At 52.4% G+C, this 12,415-nt stretch overlaps 1 protein-coding gene across 1 annotated transcript in view; it reads left to right on the top strand.

The window, feature by feature from the left end:
* Positions 1-314: 314 nt before the first annotated feature.
* The window catches only part of NSD1 (nuclear receptor binding SET domain protein 1), a 56,576-nt gene continuing 44,475 nt past the window's right edge, over positions 315-12,415 (top strand). Inside the window, exon 1 of the mRNA XM_042826498.1 lies at positions 315-938. Within this exon, the coding sequence (XP_042682432.1) occupies positions 315-938 (624 nt within the window). The remainder of the gene's footprint in view (positions 939-12,415) is intronic.

Genomic DNA, 12,415 nt, shown 5'->3' with positions numbered 1-12,415 from the left:
GCAGGCGGCGGCGAGCCGGCCGCGGCGGCCGCAGGTGAGCGCTGCCCGGCGGGCGCCGCCTCTCGCCGAGCGGGCCGCGCGAGCGGAGCGGGAGCGGAGCCGAGAAGCGGAGCGAGGCCGGGCGGAGGGGCCGCGGCCCGGGCCTAGCGGCGCGGCGGCCGCCTCCGTTCCTCCCTCCCTCTCGCCCTCCCTCCTTCTCGCCCGCGCGGGGCCGCGGAGCGCAGCGGGCCCCGGGGCGCGGCTGCCATTTTGTCGCGGGCGGCCGGGCTGACCCCATTGTGCTGTCGCCCGCAGGTGGATGCCCGCCGCCCGGCATGGAGCAGGCCTGCGAAGTGAGCCGCCGCAGCTGCCTCGTCCCGTTCGGCACCTCGCTGCCGGCTGCCGAGCGCAAGGGCGGTCCGTTCGGCGAGCCCCGCGGCCCCGAGCCGCCCGCCATGCAGCTGGCGGCCGCCAAGCCCGGCTTCGGGCAGGACCCGTCCTCCTGCTACATCCCGCTGCGCCGGCTGCAGGACCTGGCCTCTATGATCAGCGCCGAGTACCTCGGCGGCCCCGCCGACGGCGCTGAGGCCCTGCCCGACCCCGGCTCGCCGCCCCCCCGCGCCCCCGCGCCGCAGGAGCCGCCGGGCGGAGCCGGGCCGCAACCCGCCGCGCTGGGCTTCCCGCTGCTGCTGCGGGACGGAGGGGACGAGGACGAGGAGGAGGAGGAAGAAGAGGAGGAGGAGGAAGAAGAGGAGGAGGAGGAGGAGGGCAACGAGACACCGGAGGAGGACGACGAGGACGAGGAGGAGGACGACGACGACGACGACGAAGAGGAGCTCGAGCAGAGCCGCGGGGCCGGCAGCCCGGAGCCGCCCCGCCTGCAGCCGGCGGAGCTGCCCGGGTCGGACGGCGGCCCCGGGGAGAGCGCGGAGCCCTCCGGCAGCGCCGCGCTGCAGCTCGTAAGCGGCGCCGGGGCGGGGAGAGCGGGGGGACGGCCGGCCGCACCGGGCGGGGGGAGCGGCGCGGCTCCATCTTGCGGGCCCGGCCGGGCCGCGGCTGGCAGCTGACATCGCGGCGGCCTGCTGGCAGCCATCTTGCCGAGGGACAGATTTGACACCAGCGCTGCCGTCGTTGGGAGCCGCTGTTCCGGGCCGCGGCCTCGTCCGTCTGTCCGTCCGCCTTCACGTGCGCGGTGCGGACGCAGCTGTCACCGCCGGGCGGGCCGTGCCTTTATCGCACGGAGCTCTCACCGCACGCGTTTTATTATTTTTTCCTAACGTAGGCATCGTTGCCGTCATTGCTGCAAAATTAGTTTGCTGGGATTCCCTCCCCCCCTTTTTTTTTCTTCCCTCACTCTGCCCTCAGGGTGTTTTCTGGCAAGGTGATGGGTCAGCAGGGGACCTCTCGCATCTCTTAGCACCTGGATTGTCAGAGCTTTGTTTGGGTGTGAGGTCCCGAGCTGCAGGGCTGTCCCCCCACGTTTCCTCACCACACATTACTATTTTTTAAATCTCTTTGTAAATGTTGCTCGCATTCCATCAGGTTCTTTCCAGACGTGCTCAACGAGCAGAAATGCTGCAGCTCCGAGTTCTGACAGCACTTGAGTGCACATGACGTATATGGAGCTCATTTTTGAACGCGAGTAAAACTTTGGGATGGGTTTCAGCATTCCTCAGCTGAGCTCCCGGAGTTATTTATAGGCACATACATCCGTTATGCAGCAGTTCTTAGAGATCTTCTGTGTTTTCCTCGAGTGCTTTGTTTTTAAATGCGATTTTGTTGATTTCAGCTTGCTTCGCACCAGGTTTGAGGTATGATTTGATGCCAGGTGTGGAATGTAACCCATGTGACAGCACTGATCCTGCAACCGTTTTGCTCTTTCTCATTTCAGCGTGGCTGCTGCTGCCAGACAGATGCTACTGCAGTATTTGTAGGGGTGCTCTCGCCCTCGTTCATTGGGGAACCTGTTGTGTTTTTGCTGCGGGAGTTGCTTTGGGGCGCTGCAGGGCACGACCCCACAGCGTGCGCCTCTGGGAGCAGCGGTGTTGTGTGCAAAGCTCAGAGCCGGTGCTCTGAGGCAGAGGCTGCTGTCAGGCTGAGGTCGGTGCGTAGCTTTGTTGAGCGAAGCGGGGATCTCAGACATGTGCTCAGTGATGCGGTTGTGGGAGGGTCTCACGTTGTAAACAGAAGCGAGCAGAGGTACTTCCACTACGCTTTGCTTCTACTATCGGTGGCTTTGCTGCGTGCACCGCGGCGCTGCAGCCTGAATGGTGAGAATGCTTGGTGATGGAGCCCGTTATTTGGGCCTGGAGTGAAGGGCCGATTTTCAGTCCAGCTGCTGTCCTGCATGCCCTGGTGTGCCATTAACCTCACAGAACTGTTAAAAACCTTTTTTGTTGTTGTTGGCAACTTGAGATCCTTCCTCTTCATCTTCCTTCTGATAAGAGCAGGTTGTCAGAGAGGTCATTCATTTGAGCCTTGCTGTTTGTGCTGTGGGGGGGCTTTTTGCCTGTGCCAGGTTACCACTGAGAAAGTTCACATTTTTTATTTTGAATGTGACACAGTAGCTATAGGAATAGCCAGGCTTGCCCTCAGATGCTCTATTCATTCAGGCATTGATCTCCTGTCCCCTTTAGTTTTGGGTGACTCGAGCAATCTTTCTCTGAGATCCTGCTACAACTTACCAGAACCACCCAAACAAACCTAACAACGAAACAAAACTCAGGAGCTCCACACCACTATTTTTAGGGCAGCCTGTCTGGCGGGGCCGCTCCGATAACCCCATTTACCCACTTTCTCCTTCGCTTTGCAGCTGGTCTTAGTCAGAACCGCTATTCCCAAACCCACTGCCCCTTCAGCTTTGCCAGCGGGACAGCATGCAAACAGCAGCTTTCGGACTGTTTCAAGCTTTCAGGATTCGCTGGGTCGTTGGGAACTCTGAAAAGGCCGATTTCCCAAGTGCCAAGGGTGCTTCCCGCAGAAGGGACAGCACTTGACTCGGTCTTTGTGGGACGCATCCCGGGTGGGCAGGCAGGCATTGTGTTGCAGGGGGCTGTTAATAGCGCTTGGCACGCCCGGCCCAGGTAGCATTCAGGTGTTAAGAGGGATGTGCATATTCCGAAGTTATCTTAACAGCCGCCTTAATCACGGTTAAGGTTTGCTGAAACTCAAAGCCGAGCGCCGGGTTTTGAGACAAATGACAGAAGCCGTTGTTGGGCCATTGTTGGTGTGACAATGGGGCGACTGGGGGCAGCTGATGGCTCCTCCGTGGTACTGTTGGATCGTGGCTATTTACACCGCAATGGATGGACGCTTTGTACATTTTTCTGTTATCAGCTTGATGCCAGTCTGTCTACAGCAGTTTCCTGGCCTTGCAGGTTGTCCCGCGGTGGTGTTTTGCAGTCGGGTGGGCGCTGGAGCCCGAGGCTGTCCCTGTGCCCTGCTGCCAGAGCTCCAGTGCTGCGGTGTTGGAGAGGCGGTTTGCTCCTGGTATAATTCTCGTGTTGAAGTTTTGCTTTTTTACAAACGTAAGTGTTGTACCTAATTACCTTTTGCTTTGCCAGCTCGTTGTTTTTTAATTGCTGCCCACAAAGTGTGTTGGATCTGCTTAGTTCGTGGTATACAGTGCTTGAAACTGAGGCATTGCACGGCGTGCAGCCTTGTGCCGTGCATTCGTGTGCAGGAGCCCATGCACACGGGGTTGGAGCTGCTGGGGTTTGGTTCTCCAGAACCGAGCGGTGTGTAGCATGCTCAGGGTGCTTAAAAAACGAAGGGCCGGCGAAGTGATCTCTTTAAGCCTGGGATTAATCCCTAATACGCTGAAGGGTTCTATTGCGTTCTGTAGCCGCGGCTCCGTGCTCCTGTTACAAAGTGTCTGTCCTGCCGTTACTGTCCTGTGCGTTACTGTGGCTCCCCGTTTGTCGGCAGGCTGGAGGTGAAGGAACCCTTGCCGTTCTGTACACGATTGTGGGGGCACTGTCCTGTGCCGGCGCTCTTTCCCAGAACCCTCACTGCTGAGGCTTGTGCTGCTGGGATGATGTTGTTTCCTAGAAGCTGCAGAGCTGGACCTCACAAGGCTGTGAAACCTGCTGGGCCCTGGGTTGGGAGTGACTGCTGTCGTTCCGAAGTGCCTCCATGCTTTGTGCAGAGCTAAACTTACTCGCAGAGGGATTCAACCATGGTGGGCATCCAGGAGAACATGGATGTTTCCATGGTTTGGGCACGGTCTTAGGCTCCGTCACAGCTTGGCCGTGCGTGTTGAATCACTGCATGCCTGTGGCTGTCAGGCTGTGATGGCACAGCGTGCCCTGTTTGCGGCATGCTGAAGGCTGTGTGCTGCAGGGCCAGGTGACAGCCGTGCCGTCCCTGTGGGCTGAGCGCTGGCTCCTGGGAGCGTTTATCCCAGCATTTGGCAGCGATGGCTCTTTTTGTTTTGCTTGTATTTGTTCTCTAATCTACTATTTCTGATTAGGTTCTGTTTATTCATGTGATGTTACCAAAAATAATGTGGTTTCTTGGTAAGCAGCGCGGTGTGGAATGTGTGTGATCGATGCCTTTGCAGACCTTACGGGGCCAGGCGGGTCTCTGCAAACAGCAACACCAGGGGTTTGGTTTGGACAGTCTCAAAGGTGTGGTTTTGTGGAATAAAATGTCAAAAACCTGTCACTTCTGCTTTCGAAATTCAAATGGAAAGTTCAAGCTTGGGTAAGAGAGACTTCATTCAAGGCACGTCCTGGTTAATGTGCTGTCCATAGTCATAAGTAATTAGTCATGCCTTGGTCAAGCCTTGAGTGTAGGGCTGTTGCCAGAGGAGCACAGACTTCACTCAGCATTTCGGTTCTGGTCTGTAGGAGATGTGGTGAGCCTGGTGCATCCTGCTGCTGCGGGAGGGGAGCAGCCAGTGGCACAGGATGGGCTTTGAGATCCCGGTGCCCCTCCGCTTTCTGTTTGCTCGCTGGTGACTTGTGAGGGGAGGGGCAGCTCCCAGACCTTGGGGCTTTTGTAACGTTTTGTGTTGTTGAGAGAATGATGGTGTTACAGTTTCCTCCACAGCCTTGCTGAAACTTGTGGCAGTGGCTCGGTGCGATATTGTTACGGCAGTTCCTGACCCCAGGGCAAAATGCTTCTGTTGTGCTTGCCGTTTGTAGCCTTGCCTCCTTTGAGGGGAGCCTGCCTCCTTGCTTGAGCCTCGCCTCCTGTTGTGGAGCAGCTTCTTTAGACCTCAGTGCTTCCTGGCCCAGGAGTGGAGTTGAGCAGAGCCACATGGAAAGGTTTCGTTTTCAAAATGTCCTCACGTTAACTGAACAAATCTGTATCTCATCCAAGAGCTGTCAGCTCTGAAGGTGGGTGATAAGCTACTTAAGCCTCAGGAAAAGAAGCGGTGTTATTTGAATTATTGTTGAGATTGTGTATGTTAAAAACACCTTATTAACTTAAAAATCAGTGTTGAGGGCAGCGATTAACTCTCACTGTTGTTGCTTAGAACATAAATCAGCTTTTCCTGCCTGCGATTGACAACTTCTTGTGTACAGCCATTGGGAATGGCACGGGGACCAGAAGCACCTGAAGGAAGAAGCTCAAGTTCCTGGCAAGGGCTGGGCACGTCCATCAGGAGTCTGTGAAAACATCACGTTAATGTCACTTCTGATACCAGGAAAAGGTGACAGATGTTTTGTTGTGTCTGCACAGAGCCATCTGTGCTGCACAGCGCAGTCCTTGCCCAGTAAAATGGGGTTAAGTCCTTTATGGTGGTTAAGGCATTGCCAGGATTTCCACGTTAATGGTTGGAAAAAGGTCTGTGAGAGAATCTGCTTTGAATTAGAGCAGCAGTTTTCAACCTCTAGTGATTTGTGGACCCCTAAACACTTGCCAGGTGCAGACTCTTGTATAGTGAATTTAGACCTATCAACAATAGCATTGCTTTCTTTTGTGTAATTCTATGGCTTCGGAGCATTTTTCCGTGGAGGTGAGCGTGCAGAGTGTGGAGCTGCAGAACATACTGCAGGCATTGGATTTGGTGTGCGACCATCCTGAATTTGGTGTGCAGCAAAACCTGAAAGGCACCACAGGCTCCAATGCTGGGTGTAGGCACAGCGTGCCTGCATGGAACGTTTACTGGAAGTTACAGTGTTCCTTCTCTGTTGCTGCACTGCTTGTCAGAAGGCCACTCTGGGGTTGGAACTCATGTGCAGTTGGTGCAGCACAGGTCATAGGGCTCCTTGGTGGGATGTGCATCCCATCTGCTGGTCTGCCCTGTCTGGGAGTGCTGTTGTGGTTCAGCTGGTCCTTGGGCGCTCCTGGCCATGCGCTGCCCAGCAGAGCGTGAGATGCTGCTGCATTGCTATCTCTCTTCTCTTTGTTTTTATCAAATTAGAAAATTGTTTCAGAGCAGCTGCTCACGGCGGCTTCTGCAGCAGTGATTGAGTGTTCCGCAGAGATAAGGCTGGACTTGGTGCACAGCAATCTCTTCTGTGTCCGAAAGCGTTGATGAATCCAGGAGTGTGCTTTGCCTCTCTTGAGGGATGGGAAAGCGCTCATTCGGGCTGCCGTGTTGACTTTGTGCAGTTACCACTGAGATTGCATCGAGCTCCACTTTGTGCTTCTTTCAGAAGAACAGCAACAATAATGAGGAGAAAAGTCCTTGTGTGCCATCTTGTCCTCGTGTGCCAGCACTTGGCAGAGAGCTGCCCTGGTCAGGAAGCCGTCATGCACATCTCTAGCACAGTCTGAGCAGCCTTTTACTAATTTGACCACAGCTGCTTTGAGGTCCGGCTACAAACGAGTGGCAGGACTGATGGCCCCAAATGTCCATTCATCTGCCAGCCCCCCCAGTGCTGCATTGCAGCCATGGCACTGCTTGGATGTGCATGGGGTGGCACTTCAGGGAGTGTTCCCAGTGCTGAGCCCACCTGGGGAGGGCAGCTGCCTCCCGCTGCTGCCCCTGTCCAGCCCTGGTGTGAGCAGGTGGGGTGCTCATCTGAGGAAGCAGCCTGCTTGTTGCTTAGCAAGGCTCTGTTTGCATTAATTCTTGATAGGGAACTTGTTCTGTGGGTTACATATGGTGTAAGATGGTCCTGAGTGCTCTTGGAGACTGCACACGGACACTGCACGGGTCTTTAGGGAGGAAGAAGCACAACAGTTTTATTGGTAATAAAATAGCAGAATAGTTGCTGTTAACTTTCAGGTGCCTATTGAAGCACTGCACTGGGCACTTCTCACTTTTCACTTCACTCTAAAAGTTTTCACTTTTAGATATGCAGAATTAGGTTTTTGTGCATGCAAAACCCAAAGTGTTGAGCTGGAGACAGCAACCCAACACCCAGAAGATGGTGTGGGTGTTTTTAGGAAGAAATGGAGATTTTGGTTTTGTTTTGGGATAGGGAGTGCATTACTGAGTTACCTTCCCACTGCTGGTGGAGAGGCGCAAACCTTCCTGTTAGCTGATGCAAGAAGGGTGTGGAGCAGGATGGTTATCTGCTTTTAATTGTTCCTTCTTTTGTCCTGGTGCTGGTCTGTTTGCTTTTCCCAAACACCTGTACGGACTGCTTACTATTTTGGATAATGTGATGACTGCCCACAGATTTCTGATTACCAGTGAATCAATCAGGTGCTTCTTAGCTTGTTGGCTGTGCTCAATATGAGGGTGAGGGCATACAAAGCAGGATTCCCAATGGAAGGGTTAAGAACCTTCTCAAATGCAAGTTTGCAGGACCTGACTGAAGCGTGAACTTTCCTCAGGATGTAGCTCAAAGTGCTGGTAACAAGAGGTAATTAAGTGTAAGTCCATGTTACTGCTCGTGTTCAAAAACCCATTTCATTTTAGTAGGGAAATCTCAGCAAAAGCAACTGAAATCTTAAAATCTTCTTTTGAGTGTTACGTTTATCATCTTTCTTTGTTGTTGTTGCTTGGAAAAATGCTTCTTTGGAGTTCCATGAGGATGCCTGCTGGCTTTGGGGAGGTCATGGTCCTGTCTCAGCGCTGTCAGTGCGCTGTGATTAACAAGGTGGGATCTCACCCCCCATCGCCCGGGGAGAAATCGTAATTTCTGCACAAAAGGAAACTTGCAAGCCCCAGTTAAGTGTTCATTGCTTTAAAGAAGCCCCTGGGATTAAATTAAGAAACAAAAGTGTGAGTGGTTGCACGTACACTGTGCCCCAACTGCTAGTTCTCGGTTGCTGAGTTTCAAATAGACGTTCACTCCTTGCAGTGCACACATGCTGTTCTCTGGTACTGCATCTTCCTGGTTACAGCCAAAGTCACAGTGAATATTTTTGTGCAATTTGTATATGGCTTTCATTTCGTGGGTTTTGAAATGCTGTTTCTGAAAGCGATCACTGCATTTATCAGATGCCTTGCTTGCAAATGGTTTGGTAGAATAAAGGAACACAGAAATAAGGTTGAGAATCGGGCGTATCTGACAACCTGGTTTCATTTCAGTTGTTCACCAGTTCATGGATTGCAAGAAAATATTTGTTGGCAGTGTCTTTGTGAGGCTTAGTGAGGTTCTGGTAATGCCTGCAGTTCCTCCCGTTCTTGAAACAATTAGTGTGGATTAAAGAACCCGGCTTTAAAGGAAACTTAGTTTATCATTGGAAATGCATGCAGATAAGCAAGCACATGTGGGCAGTGCCAGGCATAGTTCATCCTGTGTCAGTGCTCTGAAATGCCCTGTGTCTGTGGATTTTTCTTCGTTGGGTGTTGGGAGAAGTCTGTTCCCTTTCCCACCCGCTTCCTCCTCCCTTCTGCCTCTCATCTTGCTGTTGTTTGTTTCTGGTTACTGCGATGCCGAAGTCCCAAAGCTTCGTATCACACTGCTGTTCTGTTCAGTTCCTAAGCAGACGTTGTCTGTAGTAAGAAAGAAACCAGTAAGAAAGCAGTGAAAACAGATGCTGTTACCTGGTTGTCTTTCTGTCTGAGACTCCTGAACTTGAAACAGTTGCTTCAGGAAATACTCAGTGTAATGCAACCAACTCTCTTCATTTCAACCTTTTACAGCATTGCATACATGCGTAGCAGCCTTTCCATTTATAGGCTGTACAGCCTGGGCCAGGGTATGTAAAAGCCAGCCAGAGGACACGTATCAAGGCGCACACGGAGAGCAGGAAGTCACCATCTCTGCAGTGTGTTCTACAAGTGAGCACTGAATGAGCAAGTATCGAGCGCTTGTCTGTGGTGGCGTCCCAGATAAGGTCATGTGTGCTGTGGGGTGGATGTAGGTCAGGCTGCCGGAGGGCAGGCCGGGCCCTGGCTGCTGAGGTCGGTCCCCAGGGATCCTCCTGAGGGAGGACAAGCGCATCCCTCGTCCCGGTGACGTGGGCTGGTTGTGGCTCTCCAGCAGGCCTCTGGTTTCCATCTTTGCGTCACCGCCTGCCGGCACGCTCTGTGCGGTGATTTCACCACGCAGGTGTTGTGGTTTGCGTGTTGTTGTGGTGTTGGTAGGTTGGTTTTGTCTTTGCAATGCTCAGCCTTCCTGTGCAGGGCTGGCCCTCCCTCTGGGCGTTCTCCAGCACAGCTCTACCTGCACGGGTGCACTTTGACCTCTTTGTGCTTCATTCCAAACACTGCTTAAGCTTTGAAGCAGATATAATTTAATATTCATTCCTTTTTTTTTGGTCAGGTTTGGTTTTGATTTCACAAAAGCTTATTTAAAAGAATCTTTTCTAATGTCAATTTTATTTTTTTTTACTTCATCACAAGCAGTCATTAATTTCCATTCTTAATCTTGCTTCATCGTTGTTCTTCATTTCATCTTTTTGTCTTTTCACACAACATATTCACAAGCACAGATCCTTTCCCAAGTCCAGTCTTCTCCTGTCTGCATTCATTCATTTCTCGGGGCACAGGTGCTGGAGCTGAGTGAAGTAATGAAGTTGGAGTGGATCCCATCAGGATGGCAGGCTGGAGGGAAGAGGAGGACTCTGGTAGGAGTCTTATTTTTAAACTACATAAGAAGCAGACATCGCATAGGAGTTCTATGTCCCAGGTTTGTCCTGTTAGTGTTTCTTTGCTGGGATGATGAGCTTCAGATTCAGTAACACCAGATTCTGGTTAGAATCAGGTGAACTCGCTGCCATTCTTTTCCTTGTGTTTGGGAAAATGCTTCTGATCAGTGAGCCTTAAGGAAGAAAATCAGGGTGGGAGACAGGAGACTGACTCTCACCAAAGCTTCAGAGAGGGGCTGCTCCAGCAAGGGGAGGCTCAGCGAGAGCCCTGGGTGTTGCATTGCCGTGTGCTCCAACTCAGGTCGGGGTTTCACTACTACCTGGCAGCTGCTCCTGCTATGAGATCTGCTCAGATACCCCAGGCTGCTGCTGCAGCACCTTCAGCAGACATCTGCTGTGCTTCAAGGAAATACGTGAGGAAATGCACAGTCTTGCCCTGCCTGCTGTTAGTGTCATTGTTTGTACTCTGTTGTTTAACTGTTGTCTGGATCTGCCTTCTCCTTGTGAGTTCTTCCCTGCTTTTGTCCTGTACGCTCTCACCTGTGCCAGGCCAGGCAGCATCTGTTTTTGCTGTGGGTCTGGGCTTCCTTCTTTCTTTTCAACATCTTCCTTGCATAGCCTGTCCTGCTGCCCCAGCCTTTCCAATAGCATTTTCTATCAGTTGTCTTACTCAATAAATAACGTTGTGCTTATAGTTAAGAAATAAGCCATAGAAGGGTTCTTCTGGCCTTGGTTTTCCATGACGGCTTTCCAAAGGAGGTCTGAATGACCAGAGTGCAGGGCCGTGCTGGGTGCAGCCCTGTCAGGCTGAGCTGTTGGGGTGCAGTAGCACAGAAAATCTCGCCTTGTGGGCTGAGCGTACAGTTGGGTGTCCCTGCACTTTGCTGGGATGGCAGCTTCCCACTCCCACTGCTGGGACACGTGGTGCCTGTGGCTGTGCCATGCTGGAGGTGGCAGCACAGTCGAGCTGCTCCAGGGATGGCGGGTGCTGCAGGAGGGTGCAGCCTGCAGCTTGTGTGTTCCTGTGCTTTGCACTGCTTTTTCCAGCAAGATTAATGGGTTGAACAGCAGTGTGAGGTGACAGAGCTGAGAGCGGCTGTCATGCACCTCACTCAGGGTCGCTTTCTCGGCAGTCGGTGCTTTTCCTGAGGGTCTGGTCTGGTGGAGAGGGTTTGTTTAAAGAACACCCACAATATACGTTCTTGTTCTCTCCAAAAATAACACGAAAGGGTCTGAAATACTGCACATAATCTGAAGTTTAGACTGTAGCTTGTCTCATCTGAACGGCAAATGAATGCCAGACAGCTGATAAGAGAGCAGACAGCGCTCACTCCCTTTGGGAGAACGGCTGAGAACACGGACTGTAACGGTGAGTGCAGATGGTGCAGGTCGCTGTGCTGTCCTTCCTCGCTGCCCCGCTCACCTCCTTCAGATCTCTGCAGTGCATTTCCACTGGAGTCACAGCACGGCTCCTGCCCTCAGTGCAGCCACTCGCTGGTTTTGTTCTTTAAACGCGTGAACGTTTTAATGCCCTGTGGATAAACGTTAATTATTCTGAGCACGTGTAAGGGCTACATCTGAAGTTGGGTACTTTGGTTATGAGTTCAGAAAACGTGGGGCTTTCTCTAGTTCATGGAAAAGTCATCCTTGCTGCAGGGCTGCAGTTCTGGACATTGGAATTTATTACCAGTTTAATCTTAGTGTAATTGTACTTAGAGGGGAATTTGTTGTCTCCTTCTGACCAAAGGAATGCATGCTTTGAGGGTTGCAGTTATCCATGGCACTGCAGTCTAATGAAGAAGACTTATACCTGGAAATAACTACTACTTTTAGGGAGAGGAGGAGCAGTGTAAGAATTCAGCCTGCATCCTCTTGATGCTTTCTGTAGCTGCCAGGGAAGGGACAAGGCAGGCATGAGAATGGCTGAGGACAGACTGACGCTGAAAAGCCTGCTGAATGCTTGGGAAGAGAGTTAAGTGCTGAAGCATTGTCTTTGAATAGCTTCTTGAAAGCCAAGTTTTCCTTGAGCGGCTGTGTTTGGTATGGGAGGGTGACAAAGCGTTGATTTAAATGCAGACTTGCCTCCAGGCCGGGGCTGGGGGCTGGGGGCGTCGCTCAGGTGAAATCAGTGTGAATGACTTGGCAAATCCACACACAGCTGTGCTGCTGGCCTAGCTGACTGCACTGCGATTACAGTTTTGGGATGCAGGTGCCTTGTGTGCACTCTGCAGCAGGTTGGAGTTTCGTTTTGTTACAGTATGTATGCACACCTTGAAACCTGGCGTTGAAAAATGCGTAAAATATCTTGGGTAATCTTCCTTTACAAGAAGAGCATGTGCACTGATAAGGAGAAAAAGTGGGTTTGCATCTGAAAAAGCATCAATGTCTGAAGTGCCATCAGGTCTGCACCTCTGCCTCCCGTGCTCCGCAGCCCCCGCCCCGTGCCTGTTCCCACTGCCGTGCCTGTTCCCACTGCCGTGCCTGTTCCCACTGC

The sequence above is a fragment of the Centrocercus urophasianus genome, unplaced genomic scaffold, assembly GCF_019232065.1.
Source record: "Centrocercus urophasianus isolate 14NV4802_14NV808 unplaced genomic scaffold, USGS_Curo_1.0 seq_26, whole genome shotgun sequence".
Classification (NCBI taxonomy): domain Eukaryota; kingdom Metazoa; phylum Chordata; class Aves; order Galliformes; family Phasianidae; genus Centrocercus; species Centrocercus urophasianus.
This window is presented reverse-complemented; position numbering and strand designations above follow the sequence as displayed.